At 41.9% G+C, this 23,655-nt stretch overlaps 3 protein-coding genes across 3 annotated transcripts; 1 reads left to right on the forward strand and 2 right to left on the reverse strand.

The window, feature by feature from the left end:
• The first annotated feature begins 115 nt into the window (after nucleotides 1-115).
• MONOS_3646 (uncharacterized protein) lies at nucleotides 116-10,869 on the forward strand. Its single transcript, XM_067873659.1, has 4 exons — nucleotides 116-370; nucleotides 434-828; nucleotides 880-6,107; nucleotides 6,211-10,869. Exons 2-4 carry the CDS (start codon nucleotides 688-690, stop codon nucleotides 10,709-10,711), a joined length of 9,870 nt encoding a protein of 3,289 aa, XP_067723674.1. The 5' UTR covers nucleotides 116-370; nucleotides 434-687; the 3' UTR covers nucleotides 10,712-10,869.
• A 270-nt stretch (nucleotides 10,870-11,139) lies between these two features.
• On the reverse strand, nucleotides 11,140-12,747 carry MONOS_18655 (uncharacterized protein). The gene is made up of 4 exons (XM_067871694.1): nucleotides 12,696-12,747; nucleotides 12,549-12,615; nucleotides 11,971-12,467; nucleotides 11,140-11,910 (listed from the first exon to the last, which is right to left on the reverse strand). Exons 1-4 carry the CDS (start codon nucleotides 12,714-12,716, stop codon nucleotides 11,161-11,163), a joined length of 1,335 nt encoding a protein of 444 aa, XP_067723675.1. The 5' UTR covers nucleotides 12,717-12,747; the 3' UTR covers nucleotides 11,140-11,160.
• A 229-nt stretch (nucleotides 12,748-12,976) lies between these two features.
• Nucleotides 12,977-21,558, reverse strand: MONOS_3645 (putative Sec7-domain-containing protein; the record flags this gene model as incomplete). Its single annotated transcript, XM_067873658.1, has 2 exons — nucleotides 12,977-21,231; nucleotides 21,308-21,558. The coding sequence occupies 2 exons, from the start codon at nucleotides 21,556-21,558 to the stop codon at nucleotides 13,302-13,304; spliced, it is 8,181 nt and encodes a 2,726-aa protein (XP_067723676.1). The 3' UTR covers nucleotides 12,977-13,301.
• Nucleotides 21,559-23,655: the final 2,097 nt, after the last annotated feature.

The following is a 23,655-nucleotide window of genomic DNA, read 5'->3' on the forward strand; positions in this document are numbered from 1 at the left end:
ATCTGAAATATTTTTACAGAAATTCACAGGATGTTGATTGGACATTGCTTTATATTACTGATTGGGCTGTTTTTCAATTGTTATGCGAGTCATTCTCCAATTGGTTTGTCCCATTTCCAAACAAATGAAATTCAATTCTTTTCATATTTTGCTTTATTTTGTACAGATATCTTTTCTTTATATACTGTTGGAGTCAATGATATTTCTACGTCTATATTTTACAATGTGGAGAAAAACAAACAATATTTTATCGATAAATCTTTTCTGCATGTTCCTGCATTGATTTCAACGAGAAGCGCAGTTTTAAGAAGTCTAACAGTTCATTCCGAATATACAAATACTCGATTTTATGACAATAAAATTGGAAATAGTTTGTTTTTCTTTTAGTTCGAGAAAAATTGTAAAAAATAATTTACATTTTCATTTTGCAAAGAAAAATTAATTTTTGATTATGCAAATTCACTAAATAAAATAACTAATGTTTCATCTTTGCAAGCTGAAAAAGGATATGAACCAGAACGTTTTTACCAGACGTTTTTATCAAATAAATATGAAGAAGAAAGTTCGAAATTCTCTGAATTTAGCGATTTCTGCGCGACGACTCAGCGATTGTTCAATATAGAAATAGCAAATGTTATAAAAAAGATTCAATATTTTAAACCAACAACTCAACTTCTTCAAAGAAAAATGCTTATCTCTCGATTTAATAAACTTTTTAATGAGCGAAAGATAAATTTACAAAGTTGTTTGAATGAATACGATTTTCAAAGAGAATCACTTTATCTGCAAATGGATGAAGTTTTAAATCATAGTGCTTCATTTCCCATTGTGTGCAACAGTTTCTAATTTTTTTAAAGTTCATCATTAATTTTTTTAAAGGGAGAAAATGGGCTTAATTCACAAGAAAAGGCTACATATCTGACGCAAAGAAATGTTCTAGTTAGTGAAATTCATAACCTTCAAAGGGAATGCAAAATAGGCTCTGATATAATTACGGATAATGTGATAAACAGAAACCAACGAAAACAATGCAGATCCATATTACCAAAAATTGAGAAAGAATTCAGCAAATGGGTTGAAGAGGCTGTTCTGCTGTTGAAAAAGAATTCTCCGTCTTTGAGTGCATCATCTTCTTTGATGAACGATGGTAGAATGACCACAGCAATAATTAGCGACATGCTTGCAGTTCTATCTGTTATTTGTGAGACACTCAAAATTGCTCAGTCAAGCTTTGTTCTCGATGACTATCACAGACTCAGTTTTATGGACGAGTATGTTCTCAATGAACCAGAATTAACTTTTACTCGCAATTCATTGTCGACTCATCGGCCAAACGAGACGATTGTTTCGCTTAGCAACAAGGAACTTTTTTTGGGCTTGTCAGCTGCAAACGAAAGCTTTACACGCTTATTCAATGCGGCAGCCAATCATTTTAATACACTGCAGGATTCTGATACTAACGATGGAGAGAAAGAAATAATCCAAAAAGAACTGGAAAATCAGAATGAAGAAGAAGAAGAGGAGGAAGAAGGAGAAGAAGAAGAAGGCGTTCTTTTGAACGGATGGATGGTTGAATCCAAAGTTACGTCTGTTTTTGATGTTGCTGTGCGATATGTTCGCTTTATAGGAACAAAATTACGTGAAACAGCTGAAGAGAGAATGAATGCTTTCAAAATAGACAGAAATAGCATTGCAAATTTGCATCACAAGAATTCACTCACTAAATCAAAGAACGAAGAACCATCAGTTCATTCTCAAGTTCAGTCTCACTTTTTGCATCCGTTTTGGAGTTGTGTTCGCGACAGCCTGAATTCGATGCAGAATTTCCTTGCTTCACACGATCCAGCGCAGCCACTCAGCGTCTCGTCAGCCACAGCATTCCTCCACCCGTCGTCCTGCTTGTCGCACTTCAGAGACATACCCCAGTTCGACTTGGATTCTGCCTTCCCGCTTCTTGACACATCTCTTGAGTCATCGTTCTCTCAGAATGACAGACAGAACTTGCTTGAAGAAGAAAGCCTGGACACATTCACGATCCCTGGAACGACTGTTGCTGTGGACAAGATAACTCCAAAGGCAGCAAATCAGTCATTTCTGTTGAACACACAGGCAAACTATTCTCTGATATCGCCTGCAGGAGCCATACGCCTCTCAAGGGAAAAGAAGCAGAGGAATGGGAAAGAGGAAAATTGGGTTGTGCTCAGATTTGGCTCTACGGTTGCATCCAGCAAATGGAAAACCGCGAAAGCAAAGACACTGAAGCAGATGAGAATTATTGCTGCTTCAAAAAGGTCAAAGGTAATGCTTGCTAATGCTTCGAATACTGAACAAGAGGGAGAAATAGGCAAAAAAGAAGAAGAGATAGTCAAAAAAGTGTGCATTTCCAGCGAATTTGAGCATCCTGTAACTGCACCCTGCATCCAAAAAGAAGTGGAACCTGTTCTAGTCGGGATTAGCGGACGACGCCGTGATGAAGCAGCGCGAAGTGTCGGTGGGTTGAATTACGATGAGGTGATGAAGTGGAAAAAGCGAGTGTCGCTTGAAGAGTACAGAAGGCGGACAGCGCTGAGCATCCGGTCGCATCCGCTGGAGTGGACATACAAAACTGGCAGTAATTATAACACAGTGATGGAGAATAATCCGAGATTGTCGCCATTTGTGAAAGATGAGAAGCAATTCGGAGATAAGAAGATCCACTACATGCCTTGGGGATACCGCAAGGATCCCTTGTCGGCAGAGATGTACATCTGCACAGAGCCAGCAGAGATGCTTCTGAGGCGGAACAACTGCACATTCTTAGCCTGCCGCGAAGAAGGATTCTGGCTGAACAAAAGACAAGGGCACCAATGTGAAGAGATGGTGGGTGAGTATGTTCCAGTGGGATCAAACATTAAACAGCCGTGCAATCCAATCACAAATGACATGGTGTTCATACCAGGAAGACAGTCAGAACCAGACAACTGTGCGGTTCAGTGCATCAACAGGGAGCAGTATCTGAACGAGCGCAGAGAGTGTGTGGATGTGGAAAGAGGGTACCACTTCTCTCGTGGTGAAGGGCCGTTCCCTGTTTTGTGTGCGCGGAATGTCAGCGGACTGCTTCTGCGCGGAACAGAAAGATGCGGATCGAAAGATGTTCCAGTCAAAATGGATGTGTTGTTCCAGATGGTCGCAGAAGTCGGCGATGTGCAGCTGAGTGTCAATGAATGGGAAGAGCAGAAGAATGCTGCAATGAACGAAGCGCACATCGAAGAAGACTGGCCGATGCTGCTTTCACACAGCGGAGGGAGAGGCGGTGCGTGGATCGTTCTACCAAAAGACAATTCATCCATTCGAAGCGAGGGAAATGCAACCATTTTTGGTGTTTTCCCGACTTGGGCTCTGGCTGTTGAGTGGAAGTGGGTTGAAGGAGCAGTCGATGATGATTCTGTGCTTCCCGATCATTTCAACGTTGCTGTTCGCTTTTTGTCGCACATCCACTACGTGAACATCACAACACCGTTTGTGTTTGCTCTTCCTTCCACGTCTGTCCATTGCTCGTTCGATGTCTCCCCAATCAACTCGACACACCACAGAATCCTTCTCTTCATCAACGGCACTCTTCTGCGCACAGCCATTGCACTAAACGGTGCAAATGCACAAAGCAGAGGCAGAAGCGTGTTCAACAGAACTGCAAAGAATGATGCAACGCTGTTTGTTGGAGGGCTCCTGCAACAAACAGAACAGTTTCCAGATGAATGGATTGGCCCGCTGCAGTTTGGTGTAAGCGGAATCAAGATTTTCGGTGTGGGAGATGGAGGGAGGCCAACATATGAGAAATTTGAAGGAGAAGGAGAAGGAGAAGGGAGCGAAAGAAGTGAAAGCAGTGTGATTATTGCAGACGATTCTGAAGAGAACTTGAATATTGGTGAAGGAGAAGGAGATCAAGTGAGCAATGTGGATGATTGGATAACAAAGACTTGGAAGAAGATATACCATCGATATGAACTTCGATGGAAGCAGGTTGAAGAATTCTATGAAAATATCGACAAATACAGAAGAATGGCTAAAAATGGGAACAAACAAAACGAGGAGAAGCAAACAAGCAATGTGAAAAAGAAGTCATGGTTTTCTGTATTCAAATTTAAGAAGCATGTTGGACAATCGAAACACAAAGCAAACAGTTTGACAGAGAAAAAGAATTACGTTCAAAAACTGAAGCACTTTTTGAATGTACAGAAACAGATCGGGAAATATAAAGAAGAAAAGAAGCAAACAACTCAAAAATTAGAAAGTCAGCTAATGCTGCAAACAAATATCAATATGAGAAATAATGCAGAGCAAGAACCAGAGAGCTATGAGCGTTTTGAAGCCCAATTTTTGGATGTGCAAAAGATCAAGAATTCGAACATCGTCAACAAAAATCCCACTTCTCGTCGTTTGTTTGAATCGTATTTGTGCCCACCAGGAATGCCCTTGCGACCTCTTTCCTCTTCCTCCTCCTCCTCCTCTTCCTCCTCCTCTTCTTCTTCCGCCAACAGCAACTTGACTGAAAAAGCCACTTCAACCAATTCAGTTTCCACTCACATTTGCAGCTGCCCTCCAAATAGCGAATATGTCTCCTATCTTTCCAGATGCCTTCCGTGCTGCCCTTCTTTCTCTGTCCGTGGGCTTGATGGCGTGTGCATTGTGCCTCCAAACAATTATCTTGGGTGGAAAGGAAGATACATCACTCTGCTTGCTTTTGGCGAACACCCATTAAATGCTTCAACGTCTGCTACTGAAACAGCTTCTGGAAAGCTTTTCTATTCTTCTCTGGTTCCTTTTATTGCTGGGCTTCATCCGCTCGACAAAAACGGAGACGTTATTCCTGCGACTGCAGCAACAGAAGGTGTGGAAGATGAAGATTCATATAAGCGCGCTGCAATTTCTGATCGATTTAGAAATTGCTCTGTTTTGCCAGAATTATCAGCAAATGCGAAAAGAATAACAACTGAATATATTTCTTATTTGGATGAGAATGCCAATTCTATTCAATTGTATCAAAGCTCTTCTCTTCGAAGATTAAGAGTCACTTTGGACTTGGGTGCTGAAAGGGAAATATCTCAGATTTCTTTTGCAGCCTCACCGCTTCCACGTGCGATATCTCATTTTCTGCTGTTTGTATCAAACGAACCAACTCCACATGGAGATTGGACGCCAAGGGACCCAGACTCATTTGTGGGCGCATTGACTGCACTTCCTTCGCTTTCGTCAAAACTCGAATGGCACACTCTTCACTCACGCCGTGCTGCGTCTGAACTTTACAAAAAAACTCGATTGGCAGTGGCGAATGATAAGCCTTTCTTCGATTATTTCTCAGAGACATTCACAAACACACAGAGAGCAAACAGACAAGTTCCTATTGCATCGCAAGCGATTGCACGAATTCCGGAGTTGTTTGTGAGACAATCATCAAATATAGCAAGCAAAACTGTTTCAGAGTATTTCACTCCATTTAATGTCAAATACTCACTTCTGAAATGCAATCTACATCCAGACATTTCTGACGAGGATGCTCAATACATTGACTCAAATGAGAACAAGCGATCTATATTTTCGTCTGCTTTTTCTGTTGCAGACTGCATTTGCCCGTCTGGTTTTATCAGCAACGAGCGCATTTTGGATGTGCAGCTGGGAATGTCGTACAAGAACTCTGTTGCCACAACTTATCCTCTGACTGCTGCAGGTGACGTGTGCATTCCATTTCTTAAGTCACTTCCAAAACCGAATGTGTTTTCATTAAGTTCCAATGAAAAATGCCAGATGAAAGTGAAGGCTCAAAACACGATTGTGGAATCGTTTCTTGAAGGAGATACGAGAAAGGAAATTGAGGAGATATTGGAAAAGAGGGAAAAAGAAGATGCAGAAGAAGAAGATGCAGAACAGAGCAAATCTTCAAGCAATCAACATCTGATCAATGAAAATTCAACCACTTACTCTGAATCAGCTGAGAACGAGATTGATGTTGTTGATTTGGACAGATTTGTTGATTCAACACAACTTTGTGTTCTTCCTTCAGACGGAGAGGATATCGAAGATGCGAAAATACGAAGAATATACAAAAAGCTCATTCCTTTCCTGAAAATATCGTTTGATTATTTTTTTTTCTTTAATAAAAGAAATTATTATTGCATTGATTTTGACATAATATTTCTTTTCATTTTTGTTAATTTATTTATTTATTTATTGTAGAATGAGCAAGTCATCTGTCAATACATATGATAATCCTCATCTTGTGCATTTGCCAATGCTCTGGGATTCACATTTGGAGAATGGAACCAGCAGATCGAATGATTTATCACAAGATCAAGAATTTTCCAGTGAATTTTCTGAGGTCGAAAATGCAAACGCTGAAATAAATGGATATTTTGACGTTGATGGTGCTGCTGTTCCACAAAACAGTTGGGACAGCTCGTTGTCGGTTGGAGTTGGAGTGTCATTCCAGAATCAGCAAAGCAAGCCACTTGCAGCACACTTGACAGGAAATTCACAGCTATCGCAATGTTCCATCTGGGTCGAGGAAGCTGAACTTGTTAAAGACGCTGAAAACTCAACGACAAAGCAGAAAGCAGCTTTGAGAAGCAAACGTGCCAATGGCGAGGCACAGTGCGAACGAGTGTTTGGCAACCAAGTGAAAATTGTTGTTGATTGCCCTCTTCTCAATGATCTTTCGACGTTACATTACTCATTTGAACCTACACCAAGCGAAAAACAAGCATCGAAGAACTCTGCAAAGAACAGCTTTTCTTCATCGTTTTTTTCAAACAACGGAAAAGAATATGAGACTGAAAATAAAATAGAACGATTTAGAAATGAAAAATTGATTAACAGCTCCAATCAAGAAGTTGCAGTTTCAAAAAGGAAATCAGCACATCGCCAACACTCTTTTCATCAGTCAAATTCTGATTCATACGAAGAGTCACCAATTGTTTACGATTCTTGGCTTTCTTATGGAGTGAAAGATGAAGTTGTATCTGTAAGTCATTTGACTTCTTCATCATCAGCATCATCGTCTGAATATTCACAAGACGACGCATCAAGCGAACTGGAATGGGAAGATTTGGATGATTCTTCTGATATTAACGGTGTATTTGTGCCAGCTACCATTTATAATGGCGTTCCTCATTTGATAACCACTCGAAGGAAAGGAGACAGAAAGCAAATTGTTTTTACTGTTCGGAATTCTGTAAAGTTGACTGTATCACATCAGCAGCAGCCTTATTATCGATCTTTGTGGCAGCGATTCTGTGTTGAGCTAAATGGAAGAATTCATCCATTTTCTCTGGTTGCTTTTCAACCAGTGTTTGCCAATGACACACAAACTGTGACTGCAGATGAAAGCGAAGAGAATGGCGTTTCATTGAATTCATTGCTTTTGCAAATAAACAAGACCAAATCAACCGAATCTGGTAGATGGGAAACCAATGCAACAGAAACGAGATACGGCCTCCCTGTTTTAAGTGGCGCTACAGATTTTGCTGTGTTTGTTGCAGATGACCCAAGAATTGCAGCGTGGAACAGGAGAAGCCACTTGGTTAGCACTTCATCTTCCGACATTCATCTTGCATCAAACATCGAGCTGGAAGTGATAATATACAGATGGCAAGTGGGCGATGCCTTCTTTTCGATTAGAAATGAATCTGTTGCTGTGATAAAAGAAGAAGACAATATTGATTCTCAGAAAGTTAATGGCGAGAAAGCGAAATCCCTTATTGAAGAATCAACTTCTGTTGATAGAATTGAGCTTCCACAAGTTCAGCTACCAAAAGGATGGACATGGCCAAGGAACTTAGATGAATATCACAAAATGCTAACACAACTTCAAAGAGAAAACGATAATTCTGAAGTGAATTATGATCTTCTTTCCATTTTTATACCGAAAATGCCTCTGTCGATTATTGTGAACCGATCTGTCTCAATCAGCTTCCCGTATGTAGGAGTTGAGCACAACATAGAGGGAACATTTCTAGTTGCTGTCAGATCCAGAATTGCAGCAAAGGAAGACAATGCTCGGGAAATGAGAAATGAAAATGAGGATTCAAGTGATGGAGGAAGCGAGTGGACGGAATTTGAAGCATTTGCGTTTTCCCGTTTTGGGAACGCAACACATTCGAAGCCAAGTATTATTTTTGATCTGGACATGCAAAGCAATTCGAGGTCAGATTCAAACAGTTCGATCACAAAAGTTGGAAACGATGAGGATTCATCTCTTCCTGCACAAAATGAAGATGGATGGGCAATTGTGCTGCCTCCCGAAAGTGATCAAGATGAGGACTCAAAATCTAATTCAGCAACAGAAAACAAAGAATCCTGCCAATTCCTCTACACTTTATCTGATGATCAAACTCCTGTGTATCATCCACCCTCTCTGTTACTTGATGGAATTCCTAATGATGAGTCATCTTCACTGAGCTGGTCTGAGAACTCAATCATTCTCCCTTCTTGTTTGGGGGAAGGACGCAATTGCACCAGCGACTGTCCTTGCTTGTACAAATCGCCAATTCCAGTGAAACGAGGAGACGTTGTCAGAGTGATTGCCTTCAATGCGAGCCATCGCCCTTCGTCTCCTGCAGAATTCCGCTTTGACGGAAGGAAAACTTACATCTGGCAGGATGCTTTGGAGTGGACTCACTTTTCAGAAATGATAATGGGATCATTCATCACGTTTTTCTGCTTCGGAGCTGTTGTTTTGTTTGCAGTAATGTTTTGCTGCTTCATGGAAAGGAGGAAAGGGATGTCTGGTGAGTGTGTGCTTTGTGGAGCCGAAAGGAAAGCAGTTGTTGTTCCGTGGAAAGTTGTGTTTCGCTGGGAAAGGATGGATGAAGTTCACAAAGAATTTCTTGACGCACAAAAAAAGCCAACGAACATGACAAGCAGATTTGGAGAAGATCACCTGAAATTGAAAACTTATTTCGGTAAAAGCATTCGCGGATGGATGCGGTGGTTGGAGCTGAAAAGCGCAAAACACGAAAACGATTTATCTAAAAAGGAAGATAATCGAACGAAAACAAATGAAAACATAAACAATACGAAAATTGCTGAAAATATTGAAGATATCCTCGAATGCAGAGGGATTCCTGAAGAAGTGCAAAATGAAGGAGAATCTACATTTCAGTGTCTTTCAGAAGGAACAACGATGGAAATAACGAACGAATGTTCAAACAATGATCAAAGCACAAAAGAAAATGAACAAAGCGATCAAGCAGAGAAAGAAAACGCTGAATCAGATGATAATAAAAACGATAATTTATCCCCCATTGGAACATCTGATCAAAAAGAATCTAATAATACGACAGTCGAAAGCAGTCAACCTGTTAAAAATATATATCAGAACAACAAAATGTATAATGCCCGTCTGAATTCTGAAATTCTTTCAAGTGACAATCGGAAGCGTAATGTTTGGGGATTACTTCTTTATTTGGCAGAAAAGATCGGAGTTGGCAATGTTGTGTGCTGCCGGTCGTGTGCAGAGGAATTGTGGCACGACGACAATCACATGATATCTGCTCCTATTGTTCTTACAACTCAATTGAAGATTATTCAAAGTGAGGATAACGTAAGTAATTCAGAAGCATCAAATATGCAAAAGGAATCCAGTCTCAATAAATCATGCAATGCGAAACATTTAAACCCCAATTTTCTTTTGAGTAAACAGCAAGAGGCACTGAAATGGATGTATATGCTGCACAACTTCCCAATTCTTGAATTCGAAGAACCTCAAACACCTTCTCCAATAACAGAAGGACTATTTCCCGATCCCACAGAGAATTCATTGGATAATGTTGATGAATCAGTGCTAAGTCCTTTTGAGCAAGAGCTATTGCTAAGAGAAAGGAATAGGATTAAAAGAGAAGAACAAAAGGCAGAACTTGACAAGATTTGGAAAGAGAAACATCCACAAAAGAATGATGATGATGATGACGACGATGAAGATGATGACGATGATGACTCCAGCAGTTCAACAAGCAGTGATAGCAGTGAATCAGAAAGTAGTGAATCTGATGAAAGTGAAGATGAAAGTGAGGACGAAAGCGAAAAGGATATTGAAGAGAAAGAGAAAAAGAATGCACAGAAAAATAAAGAAAAAAACGATTCTCTTTCGAATACCAAAGAACAGAGCAGCTTTAAAAAGTCTGATTCAAGCTCAAGTTCTGAATCGAGTTCCGAATCAAGCTCTGATTCAAGCTCAAATTCAAGTTCGGAGTCAAGCTCAGAATCAACATCTGAAACCAGTTCTGACTCCGACAGCGATTCAACAAGTGCTGATGATTCAAGTGAATCAGATGAAGATGAAAGTGAAGAAGAGGGCAGAGACGATGAAGAAACAGAAACTTCCTCATCTGAATCTGGGCAAGAAGACAAAAAGCAATCTCAAACAAACGAAGATGAAAGTGTAGTCTTGCTACTGGACCCTCAGATTCCTTCAAGCAACAACCAAATAAACTTACGTTCATCACTTATCGAATCAGTGACGAACCCTGTCGGACCACAAGCATTGACCATCGAGAATCAAAGCAGCTCTATTACAATACCATTTGATTTGCACGAATCAGCAAATGAAGGAAGCCTCACCAAAGATTTCACAATTGAACTTGAAAATATTGAACAAGAAGAAATTCATAATGAAACTGGAGAGAGTGAATCAGAATCTAGCGAAGAGAGCGATAGTAATTCAGATCCTGAAATGTGGTAAAGACGTAAACATGTTTTCATTTCACTGTTTTATTTCTAATTATCAGCATTTCATCTTTTTTCCCCCCATTTTTTGAGTAATTATTATTTTTGAAATGTTCCTCTTAATTTATTTTTTCAAATCAGGATAAAATGAAGAAAGCAATGATAAGAGGTGAAGCCATTGAAAGTTCTTAAATTTTGTCAATGATTTCTTTGATAATAAAGCGAGATTATATTTCGAACGAGACCAAAATTCAACCCTTCGTCCTTCAAAAAGAAATATGAGTGAAAGGCAAAAAAGAAAGGAGGAAAGCGATATACTATTCATCTGTATTTATTTTTTCCTCCAATTTCAAAAGCGCAATTTTCGTGTCGAATAAATCTCGAATGGAATTGATAGATTTCACGAAATGTTCATTTAAATTTCAGAAAAAATCTCCATTTTCAATCAACCATCTATTTTTCGATTTAAAAATAGACAAAAAAATCATCTAGCTTCTTATGCACACTTTTAAACAAATCGTTGCTAAATGATCGAATAAATCCAAAAATGATGTCTTCAAACCCTTCTTCTTCATACTTTTCGAAGAGCTCTTTTGCTGTTTTCTTCCTTTTGGTTTCTTGTGCTTGAGTTCTCTTTTTTCCTTTTAAATTCTTTGAAATGGCTCCAAACAATATCAAACGTCGCTGCATTAACTTGTTTGGTAACGCTAACCTGCAGAAATCCTCCAAAAGGAGATTGACAGCTTCACCTCCCAGAAAATCAGTAACATCTGAAAATCTTTTATCGATCATTTGTTCGAAGATGTCAATGCAATTTCTGAATATCCCTAAGTAACTTTTTCTCGTCACCCTGCACAGTTTTGCCAGGCATGAAACTAACTCTTCACAGTTATCTGTATTAATCCATCTCCAATTGAAATATCTGCTTATTGTTGTAAGCCATTTCTTGGTGATGAACACCTCTTTTGAAAACTTTCTACACTTTTCTTTCTTCTTCCAATGCCCACTTTCCATCAGCTCCTGCAATTCTTTTGTTGCTTCTCCAACAAAATGCAGTTCATTCACAATAACACCTTCCAACTCTTCATCTTCGTGAAATCTGTCCATTAAAAACATCCAAGCAGATTGATAAGCTAGCTGGGTCAGGTTGTGGTGTTCGTGATGATATTTGATGATTTCTCTTATGTCATTCAAATACATTTCTTTTTTTATTTTCTGTTCAAAAAATTTAAGAAACAAACGATTGCGAGAAAAAGGAAACAGAAGTGTTCACACATAAAATTTGCTGATGTTGCTCAGTGCCAACAAAGCCATTTCCACTTCTTTTTGAGTCTCCTCGCTTTCATCTTTATTCAGTGCAACTTTCAGAAGGCAAGGTACACATATTGAAACCAATTCAGAAGAAAATCCGTTGTTTAGCAAAAGATAGCATTCGCAAAGATCAGCCAGTAACTTTTCATTCTTTTCTTCTTTTTTCTTAAGATCTTCCTCAACAATCATCTTCTCAATTCTTTCACCCAAAGAAGTTCTTTCAAAGCAATCAATCCACATTATATTTTGCAGCTTGCAAAATCCTACGTGTTTTGCCAGCAAAAGAGCGTTCTCTAAAGATAATTTCTTTTTTTCAATCATTTCGTTAATTTTTTTGAACAATTCTTTTGAAAGAATATGACGCAGATCCATATCATCCATCTCATCGAGCAAGCTGTTTATCTCATCCAATTTTTGTTTCTGTTCATCTGCAGGACAACAAATCAATTCTGGAAATAGATCTCCAAAATGTCAAAAAAGTTAAACGGTCATATTTTTATTCATTTAAAATGTTCATTCAAAAACATTAAAAAATGAGATGCCTGAAAATCTTTTAACACAAGGCGTAATCTGATGTTCGTTGATAGGTTCAAAATCTTCAAAAGTCCTCTTAATCAATAAATCGATTTTTGAGTTCATAACATTTGAAATATAATTCAACATTTCCAAAAAGCAATGAACACACAAACTTTCACATTTATCTTTATCATTATAAGAAGAAGAACGATAAAATAAAAAACTAAATAATTATGGTTATTCAATGCGAAAAAATGTTATGATATTTTTGTTTACGAAAATGTTTTATTCAAAATGTGTCTGCTGTGGACATTTCATTACAGGTGACAGGTCACTTTAATAAAGATGAAATATGAAAAACCAAAATCTGATTGAGTTATTGCTATCATTATTCAACTCTTATTATCAAATCAGAAAAAATAGTATTTCCCCCCCAAATTTTGACCATGTGACAAAAAGAATAGTGATTGCTGCTGTTTATTAATGAAAATAAAATATTTAAATTGCTTTGAAAATAACCACAATGTTAATTTGGATAAAAATAATTATGAATGATCTAATAGCCTTTTCTAGAACTGAAAGGATTATAGAAAAGGATCAACAAAAATAATAAACCTTGAAGCAACGGTGAAGTGAAGCAAATCAGGCAAATCTTTACAATAGTGATAAAACAATAATTGATATGACTAACTCCTTTTCAGAAAGAGAAACAAAACAAACAAAACAAAAAAATAGAAATCAAAAATAATTGAAAAAAACAAAAAAAACTCTCAAAGCCTTCAAGTGTTAAAACCTGGAAGCGACGCGAACGGGAAGTGGGTGGTCAGAAACTTCGAGATTTCTCGTCTGACAGGCAAACTGTCCGTTCGGATGAGAAACAGACACAGCGGGACAAGCTCGCTGAGGTAGTTCTTCAGCATCGCCTGGGGCAGTTGGTTCAGCTGCGCGAGGACGATGGCAATGGAAGGAGAGTATTGAGAGATGGTGGATGTGGACAGCACGTCCGCTGTGGTGACACTCAACGTCCGCGACAGGCGGATATGCGACTGCGCTTTCCACACAAGTTCCTCTGAGTCTGAGTCTGAGTCGTCGTCTTCGGCTTCTGATTCTTCTTTTTCTGCTGCTTCTTCTTTTTTCGCTTCCTGATTTTCTTTTTTATCTTCTCTGCTGTTCTCATTCTGAGAAGCATTGCTCAATTCCGATATCTTTTGATTGCATTCTGAAGGAACATTATTATTCGTCTCCTCTTCTTTTGATGTCTTTTCCAGCGGTGGCTGCGTTGGGATGGTCTGAGGCGTGACAGCAACATCAGCTTCTGCCCACACTTCTTTCTGCTGCTCCTGTGGCGTCTCCACAACAGTCTGCAGCTCAGCACTCATCTCTCTTTTGATAATCTGCTCGCTTTCTGCTTCTTTCCTCTTGCTCATTCGCTTCTGCTCTTTTTGGCTGTCGAGCTCTGCCCGTTTGATCAGCACCTGCTTCGCTGATGTCTCCAGCGCTGTCCGCAGCGATGAAAGCGACAGAGAAGGAGGAAGCGCCTCACACACAGCCAGGCGGATGTGATAGACAGCAAGCGTCTCGAAAATAGCAGCGAAAAAGAGAAGCTCAGCCTCTTCGTGTGGAGAAGAGAACAGTGCAGGGTTCTCCAGACAGTATTCAGAAACAGACTGCTGCTGATGATCTGCATCATCTGCTTCCTCATCATCCCCTGGATGAATCAAAGAAGAGCTTGTCTTTTGTCGCATTTTGAACACAGAGCCATTCGCAACCATCGTTTTGAGCTGTTCGAGCGAGTAAAAAGTGGACGGCAGAGCAGAGGCTGACATGGAAGGCGGGGAATCTCTGTCGAAGAAGTCGAAAAGAGAGGGACGAATTGAGACAATTGGAACATCACTATCAGCGTCAGAGGAGCAAGGCATCCACTTCACGATGATTCTGGATAGCATAGACAAGTATGTTGAGAGAGCATCCTGTTCCAGCTCGATTAGCATCGGCACTTCGTCTCCAAACACAGCCACTTTCAGCAGCAGCTGCTGAGTTATTTGTGAGTCATACGACCGAGCAAAGGAAAGCACCTGGTTGATTTCTTTGAGAAGGGGAAAGAGAAGCGATGGAGGGATAATGTTGAAGTATGTGCTCATCACTTTTTCAAGTATCTTGATCAGGGAATGCTGAGCAGAACACTTCCATTTCAGCTTGATGATCCCAAAGGGAGTAAATGGAACAGCCGGAAGATAGTTCAGAAGAGAATATTCCTTTGAAGATTGTCCATTGTCAGAAGTGCCAGTCTGTTGCAGCTTTTGGCTCTGCCTCGCTGAAGATGTTGTCTGTGAAGATTGCTTCGATGATGAAACTGACTGAGAACGAAAAGTATTTCGTGACTGAGTTGAATCAGAAATATACAGTGAAGATGAAAGTGCATGTGGCTGGATGTTCAGAGTGGATGCAATTGTTGGAGGTGAATCAAGCGGAGAGGCAACCGGTGATGATGTTTCTCCATGAGACCCAGCAAAAGCAGCAGGAACTGGGCTGCTTGGTGTTCGGGAGACGCTCTTATGTGACTGCGAGGCAGATGAGAATGCTTCATTCACATTTGTCTGACTCACAGAATTTGAAGGAGAGGTGCCTGAAGAAGAGCAGGAGCGCAGTGGAGAGCTGCTGATGCGCACCATTTTGGGAAACTCGAGCAATTCGCTTGGTTGTGTGTCTGTGAACAGCCTGTGGAATGAATGTGCCACGTGCTCCCAGTCAGAAGGGGTGAGGGAAGGCCCCGTCTGAACAAGATACTCTTCTAACACTGGGAAGCCGTGCTGAGCCACTTCGTCGGCGGGCGAAAGCACAACATCAACGATTGTGTCCAGAAGTTGCTGGAATACAGAAGACGAGGAGGTGTGCTTTGATGCTGTTGATGATGCTGATGATGATGCTGCTGAAGAGGATGAGGCTGAGGAAGCTGAAGATGGAGGAGGAGAAGATGTTGCTGATGAACTGTCATTCTCACCTTGCTTTTGACTGAAAAACGACACAGAAATAGTGTTTGACTGGCAAGAAGAGCCAGATTGATCTTTATCATTTTTATTAATGCCAATTGGAGAGTCAGCTGCTGCTGCTGCTGGCAATGACTTCACAGAACGAGAATGAGCCAAGCCAGACGAGGTGTGTATCTGCTCTGATGCTCTGTGGGGCATCTCTGACACAAACGCGATGAGAGAGTGAAGAGAAAGCATGAGTGTGTTCTCAATCCACTCAAACTCCACCTCCTTCTGCTTCCTCTCTGCTGCTGTCGTTGTTTCTGTGGCATGCGACACAATCTGCATTCTCTCAATCGACTGCGACTGAAGCTCCACAAAGCGCTGTGTGTGATAAACCACCTGTCTCATCAGTGGCAGCTCCAACTGCTGATACGCTGCCTCCCAAAACTCGACTGGGAAGTACTTGCCATACTCAGTGATAGTAGCATGGAAGATGTTGAAGCCCTTTTCACGCACTTTGGTGTTGCTCACGTTGAGAAGAGAGCGGAGGGCGGTGAGACAAGGCAGCCACAGATATTGTATGTGGTCAGCGTCAAAGACAGCCATGTGGCAATGCAGCTGAAGGGAACGCTTTTGATGTGCTGTGAGAACATCAGCAGTGGAAGAAGAGGAGGAAGAGGAGGAAGATGATGAAGATTCTTTGGTTACTGTGATTATGTTCGATTTTATTGGGTTTGGTGGAGGTTGGGTGGGGGATATGCTTCCACTCGCTGAGGCAGATGCAGATGATGATGGAGAATGTGCAGGTGATGATGAAGCAGAAGCAGAAGGCGAAGCAGAAGGCGAAGAAGAAGCCGACGATGCGAAAAACGACGTGGATGGTACAACTTTAGCAGCCGGGACAACAGTAACGCTACAAGCGCTGACTTCTCCCTTTGGAGCCGCAAACACAGGCGCCGGCTGAGCCACGCACGCCGCCGGCCTCAGGGCGCCTTCGATATCAGGCATGTGAGGAAGAGGGGTGTTTCCGGCAAAGATCGACGTGACAGACTCAAAAAGAGAGGCAGAAGAGAGGCGGAGTTGGAGAGGGAGCGTCAGCGAGCGGGAGAAAGCAGCGACGGCGAAGAGGCATTCGTCGAGTGAATACGGCAGCCAGATGGGGAAGTGCTCGAAGAACAGCGTTTTGAACGAGCGGAAGGCAGATTCGGTGATTTGGGCAGAGGAGTCGTGGGAGAAGTGGGCGAATGTGAGCATAATCATCTGCCAGCCAGCCTCGATGATGTGGTGGCGGGTGGTGCAGAGGCTGTTGAGGAACTTGAGCAGCTGCTCGCGGATCTTCAGGGGAATGACAGAGAATGAAGAAGAAGAAGAGGAGGAGGAAGAAGAAGAAGAAATGACAAGAGGAGGGATGTGAGAGTGAGAGAGATGATAAGTGTGGTGTGAAGAGGAGAAGAGGAAAGGGGACAAAGATGACAAAGAAGACAAAGACGAAGGAGACATGTCGAAAGCAGAAGAGCGAGAAAGGGCAGACATGAAAGGCGAAGAAGCAAATGACAATGAATGAATTGAGGCAGCAGCAGGAGATTGGGTGAGAGAAGGAGAAGGAGAAGGCGTGGGGACAAGAGAAAGGTTTCTTTCGTGTTCAAAAGGAGAATTCACAGTTGGAACGCTGTGGGAGAAGAGGGCAGGAGACTGATAGCGAGCGAGGGTGATGGGAGAAGAAGGGATGAGCTCTTCTTTGATAGGCAGATCTTCGTCAGCAAGTTGGTTGGATGCAGAGAAGGAAGAAGAAGCTGAGGAAGAGAAAGAAGAAGAAGAAGAAGCACTTGAAGAAGACATCAGATTTGACAGCTGGACACACAAACAAAGTGGGGACAAGATGATTGACTGGAAGAGATGCACATTGCAGACGATGTTTGGATTGTAGCTGAGAAGCAAGAACTGCTCCTGTAGCTGCAGCTGCTTCTGCTCCTGCTCCTCTTCCTCACTCAAGTTCTGCGTGTCGCTCACAAACAGCCTCAGCAGGCGCTGGATGGATGTGGAGGAGTTGCAGTGCAGCTGGCCGAAGATCGCCTCTTTCCTCGCCATCAGCTGCGGCGGCAGGGAAAGCGAGCGCATCAGCCTGTACTCGTTCTCTATGTCATCCTCTCTCACTTTCTCGTCTGTTGCAAAGGGAAGATTCCATCTGTTCTGTTTGTGTCTCTCGTGTGTGGGGATGGTGGCGTTGTGCTTCGAAAGGAGAGAGTTCGTGAAGCTGACAAGACACTCCGCCAGAAGCAGAGAGGTGGGCTCGCTGGCAGACGAGGCCAGCAGGCGGATGAGATGGTCAGAGAGAGGCAGCCACAGCGCATCCCAGAGCGGATACAGCGGCCGGATGCCGATGTTCATCTCGATCACCTCTTGCAGCTTCTTCAGGCAGAACGTCTGATTGCGCGGAAACACGAAAGAGCTGTCAATTGCGCCAGTGGCTGGGTTAATCACTACATTTGGGGCAGTCATGTCGACTTCTGATACTTGGCACAGCGCAATCACAAAGTCGAGGAACTCCTGGTCAGGCAGCTTGACAGTGTTGGCGAAGATCTGGCTGAAAGCAAGAGGAATGCGCGAGTTGTTGAGGATGGCCAAGTTATGTGCATTCATCTGCTCCCAGTTGGGACACTCACTTTGAGAAACAGAGCGGATGAAGCAGGGCGAGTACAGTGGGAGAAGAGAAGGTGGGAAGAGAGAAAGAGCAGAAAGAGAAGAAAGCGATGAAGCTAAGTCTGCTCCTGTGTTGCTATCAGAGATGGATGCCTGCAGTGTGTCTGCTGTCTTTATTGAAGAGGAAGGAATAGCAGCTGAGCCAGAAGAGGTGATGTGAACAGAACCAGGCACAAGCGATGGCGAAGAAGCCATCAAATTCAAAGAGGCATCAGCATGTGCCACTGATGATGAAGATGATGAAGATGATGATGCATTCACAGCCAATCTATTGCACTCTGCATTGTTGTATTCGAGATTCATCGGAATAGCACAGATGGGCTGATCAACCCCCACCACACTCTCTCCCTCTGTCAGCTGCTGTATCCTCACTGCACACTGAATAACTGTCGCCCAGCTCATCCCCAGTCTGTACTGAATCTCGTTGTGCGCCGACGCGTTCCCTTTCGCCCCGCTCTTCAGTGCAGACGTGTCAGCACCTGCACACTCCAGCAGCAGTACCAGCGCCTGCACATGCTTCGGCTCCAGCAGCTGCCGCGAGAAGAGCTGCGACATGGCTGCCAGCGAGCTCACTAGCTTCACCACTTCGGGGCCCAGGCCGTAATAGCTGGCGAGCTGGATCGAGTTGCGGAACGCTGCCAGACAAAGTGAGTAGTACACTTCCTGCCGCGTCTGCTGGAACACATTCACAAGCGACTCCACAATCGGCCCACAGATCACTTTCATGATCAGCCGGCCGTGCTCTCTCCGTGCTTGAGTGCTTGCTTCAGCATACATCGAGTGATCACCTGCATCTTCTTCGTCATTCTCTGATTCGGAGCTTCTGTTATTGCTCACATCAGCACTTGCATTTCCACTCGCATTGCCTTCGCTATCTGCATCTCCTGTTTTCTTCATTGTTTTGTCTCCTCCTTCTCCACTTCCATTCTGCTTCATTGTCTTTTCTGCTGCTTCTGCAGACTCGTCAGCTGCATTCTTCTTGATTGCTATTTTCATCGACTGCCGCTGCGTCCGCATCTTCTCAACCATCTGCTTCGTGATCAGCCTTCTCTCCTCCTCTGCCCTTTCCTTCCGCACTTTCGCCAGCTCTTTCGGTTTCAGTCTCTTCTTCTCCTCTTCCAGCGCCAGCTGCGTCCGCTCATCGTCATCGCCAATCACTTTGATCTCGTTCTGGCACATCCTGTCATACATCGCGCTCAGCTCCTCCTCACTCAGCCCAGTTTCTTCATTCTGCGAGAAGAACGTCTCCTTCGTGTAGCCAGCAAGCATCCCTGTGTGTGCGAAGGAATGGACCATCATCAGTGTGTATGACAGAAGATACACTTTGTCCTCATCCTCCAGCACATTCGGGTTCTGCTCCTGGTAAACCGACCCAAATACCTCCAAAATACGGTCAATCTTCTGCCCTTCACCAGGAATCCTGAACTGTGACAAGAACAGCCTTAATGCGCCATCTACAGGCAAGCCTTGCAGATGGAGTGATTGCAGATACGCCCGCAACACTTCCACGTTGAACTTGTCGGACTCTCCAAAGTATTCACCCAATTTTGTGGGAGATATCCCGTTCGTTCCAGCCACAAACTTCGCTATCCCTGCTGGCGTGTGTTCAAACAGCCCCTTGTTCACCACAAACTCCACACCCTTTTTGGGCTTTTCATTGAACAGGCGCACACCTTCGTTGATCAGCATCTTTGTGGACTTCACATGTTCTATCTGCAGCAGCGCTATGTCTGACTGTGTCTGAGCAGCCAGCGAAGCCGAGTTGAGTGTCATTGAGTTGAATGATGGAGACATAAACGGAGACCGCATTGGCGAAGGAGTAATCTTTGGTGTCTCTTCATCTGCTGTACTTTCTTCTTTTTCTTCTCCTTCTCCTTCTTTCTCGTCCTCTTTTCTGGCTCCTGCTGACAATCCTCTCTCTGCCGCCTCTCTTTCTCCCCCATTCATCATCCCACCACACTCTGAGTTTTCAATGCTTCCTTGCAATTCCCTCATCTTATCTGCCACAATCACCGCACCCGACTTCAGCACGACCTGCCCATTTGTTCCTTCCCAGTCAGCAACCTGCGCATCTCCGCCTTTCGACCCGAACTCATACAGCGACTGGGTGATGGCTGCGAGGCTTTTGAGCCCCCACTCCTGCAGCTGCATCTGAAGCTGTGTGAACTTCACTGTGCTTGCTGCGCCTAATGCAGAAGAGGCGGTGGCTGATGAGGCTGATGAGCCAGACAGTCCAGAAGAAGACAGCTGTGATGCTTGGAAGGACGGAGAGGAGGAAGGAGAGGAAGAGGAAGAAGAAGAAGATGATGATGAGGAAGCAGATGAAGAGGAGATTGAAGCCGAGCTGCTGGTGCTGGCAGCAGAAGCGCTGAGAGCAGGGTCGATGGGGAAAGGCGTGGCAGTCTGTGCCAGCCTGGCGATAGACAGGACAAGTGTCTCAAAGAGGTTGGTTTCATAGAGGCGGCAGTCGAAGTTGAGGAAGATGTCTGCGAGCAGCTGGCCATCCTGGAAGATGGGCGTGAATATCTCCAAAAAGGAGATCTTTTCTGGGATTTGTGTCTCGTCTGACTGCAGCACGCGCAGATAGACAGTCAGCAGGATCTCGAACTCGGTGCGGAACTTGAGGCCGAAGAGCTTCGTGATCTGCGCAATGAGGGCGACGGAGAAGCGGAAGATGTGTGGATTTGGGTAGCCGGCATTCGACAGTACGGCTGGCACGACCTGCTGTTGGACGATGGCAGCGAGCGCCTCTTCGCCCTTCAGCGCGTCCCCGCAGCGCATCAGCAGCGACAGCAGCGTCTGCAGCGAGACAATCCGCTGCTTCAGCGCCACTTCTGCTGCGAAGCCCTCGTCAGCCACGGACGGCGGGGGAACAGGCGCAGACGAATCTGAGGCAGTCTTTGAAGTGGAGGGGGAGGCTGGCGGAACGGAGGGCTGTGATTCGTGGCCTGCCTGCTTCTGCGAAGAGCCACTACTCGTGCAGGATTCCGTGGCCTTTGTGGACTTGTGGTGGATGAACTGCGCATAAGGATTGGCGCTGTTGTCCAATTTTTAATGAATGTTTATAAAATTTGCATGTATTAATAGAATTTTGGTGAAAAATATGTGCAAACCCCCCGAGTTCATGAGTTGACACGACACATAAAATCCTAAGTATTTCAATGCAATCAGATAGTGCAATCTGTATTTTGTCTGAGTTTTGTAAGTTAATTGGATCATTGCTTCCTCCTTGAAGGGTATTCTTTATTTTAAGAAACTTTTGAAAATATATTACGCTTAACTGCTGAAGGGTCAATGTTGAAGAATCTCGAAGTGCAGGAGTTGATGGATCAAGATGAATTCGCATTATATGTCTGAATATCATATTAAACTTATCAAAATGAACAGAACATTTTTCTGATTCTACAATTGCAGTATAAGCCTTTAATGTAGCGGATTGAATTGCAGCCTTTGATATTGAACGAGAAGAATAAATTCCAGATATTAATTTTGATAAAAGTGTTTCAGGATCAGTTTTTTTAATGCAAGTTTCACCTGATAAAATTCTAACTTCTGCCAATTTCTTTTTTTGTAACACATTTTGTGAAAAAAATTGAAACATAAAGCTGCAAAAAAACAAACTACAACTAAATCAATGCAGGATTCAACGAGGTCGCTTCTTCCAGAAGTCAATCCTTGTTCAACAAGAGAAAAAAATTCAGGCGTTCTAAAAATTTTAATTTAATTAACGCTTAAACTATTCAAGGAATAAGCATACAAAATTAAAGTTTTCTCTTTTGTTATTTGTTCTTGACAAAAATGAATAATTTGAAAGATTATTGCTTGTTTGAAAATAACCAGATTTCAATCACACCAAGCTGGGCTTTAAATGATGTTTTCAATGCGGAATGCTTAGAATCGCATGAACTAATTATTCCTTTGATTAAAAGAATCACTGAATTATCCATACTGATCGGAACCACAACAAATGCATTTAGATATTACAGAATTATTTTCTTTTTAAACACAATAATTTGAACTTGCATTTTAATGGATATTTTGTTGAATTATATTCCATGTCCCTGTGAATAATTTTTATTAACTTTCCAACGTGAAGTTTCAAATCAATTATAAAATTACCTGATCAAAAAAAAACCAGGAGCACATTTAAGGTGAAGTGCAAAATGGATGAAGAACTTAAGAGCGTGAAAACAATTACGTTCATTGACATTTTAAAGATCCAATAGACTTGAATTATGTTAGCCATTTCTTTCATTCGAAGATTCGAGTCAAAATTTTTCTACAAGTCATTTCCTTTCAATGCAATCATTTTGGTTAATATATGTTTAAACTTTTCCTTCGTCCGATATGGAAGAAAACCCGCGAGTTGCAAAACAATAGAATTATCAACAAATGCTTCGCTCAAATTGATTTAGAGTCTTTTCCGTTAGTTGTGATCTAATTGTGAGTGATTTTCTAGTATTTCTCTTTTTCCATTAATGATAAAATTGCATCCTTTTAACTGAGAGACAAAGGAAAATGTATGTATTTTTGAAAAATTAAATATGTGAATTATTGCTTTTGAAAAAGTATTTTATTTTGTCTTAATTTTTTTTTTTTTTGATTTTTATTTTTTGATTATATTTTTTAGTCAATCGATTTTTGTTTCTTATGTTTTTGTAATACTCATATTGTATTTCAAGGAAGATACTCAAACTAACTGAGAACGGTGGCTGTGCTTTTTTTTAAAAAATAATAGACTTCCAAGAAAATGAAACAGAAGAAAAAAATATGGTTGCATTTCCCATAAGAAAAGGAAAGTGTTGAAAAATTTATAATATGAAAATTGGTGTGAATCGAAGCATTCCTGTGGTGGTGATTTGTGTGGTTGTGTGCAATATGGAATGCAGAGGTTTATGGGAAGAAGAAGAAGTTTTTTTAAAGGAAGTGAACGAGGATAGAAGAAATGAAAGAAACATTCCTGTTCCTTCCTTTTCAAAGGAGAAAAACGGACATTGTGTAGGATTTGGAATAAACGGATATTCGATACAGTGTGGTGATGCTGAAATGAATGGTGGTAAAGAATTTGGAAAGAGAAAAGCTTTTTCAAGAAAAATGTTAGAAAACGATTATAACGGAATGAATCAAAAACCAGACAAAAAGAAAATGAGAGTTCATCAAAATGGAGCATCACAAATGAGACAAGAAATTATAAGAAAATCATCAACTGTAGTATCAAGCGTTGTCAAAGGACAGTTGATTTTGATGAATTCCTCATTGATTTTAAGAAGACTAACAATGATCTCAGATAGGTTTAAAAATGTTGTATTTGCAAGAGATGAAAGCTTTGTATCATTTGCTGTGTGTAAATTTGATCTGAGAGCTGATGTTTCCCCAATAATCCTTAGTGGAAGCTGTGCTTCGTTCACAAACATTTCACAAAGTAGTTTGAATTCAAATTCTTGCCCAATTCAAAGACTTT

Source organism: Monocercomonoides exilis (genome assembly GCF_001643675.1).
Source record: "Monocercomonoides exilis strain PA203 chromosome Unknown scaffold36-1065637, whole genome shotgun sequence".
Classification (NCBI taxonomy): domain Eukaryota; phylum Preaxostyla; order Oxymonadida; family Polymastigidae; genus Monocercomonoides; species Monocercomonoides exilis.

Bases quoted from the DNA above. Each gene is read 5' to 3' on its own strand.
- MONOS_3646 (XM_067873659.1), top strand. From the start codon at position 688: ATGCTTATCTCTCGATTTAATAAACTTTTTAATGAGCGAAAGATAAAT. The intron at 829-879 runs GTGTGCAACAGT...ATTTTTTTAAAG, and splicing joins ATAGTGCTTCATTTCCCATT to GGAGAAAATGGGCTTAATTC. The intron at 6,108-6,210 runs GTTTGATTATTT...TATTTATTGTAG, and splicing joins ATTCCTTTCCTGAAAATATC to AATGAGCAAGTCATCTGTCA.
- MONOS_18655 (XM_067871694.1), bottom strand. From the start codon at position 12,716: ATGATAAAGATAAATGTGAAA. The intron at 12,468-12,548 runs GCATCTCATTTT...GACATTTTGGAG, and splicing joins TTGTGTTAAAAGATTTTCAG to ATCTATTTCCAGAATTGATT. The intron at 11,911-11,970 runs GTGTGAACACTT...TTTTTTGAACAG, and splicing joins GCAACATCAGCAAATTTTAT to AAAATAAAAAAAGAAATGTA.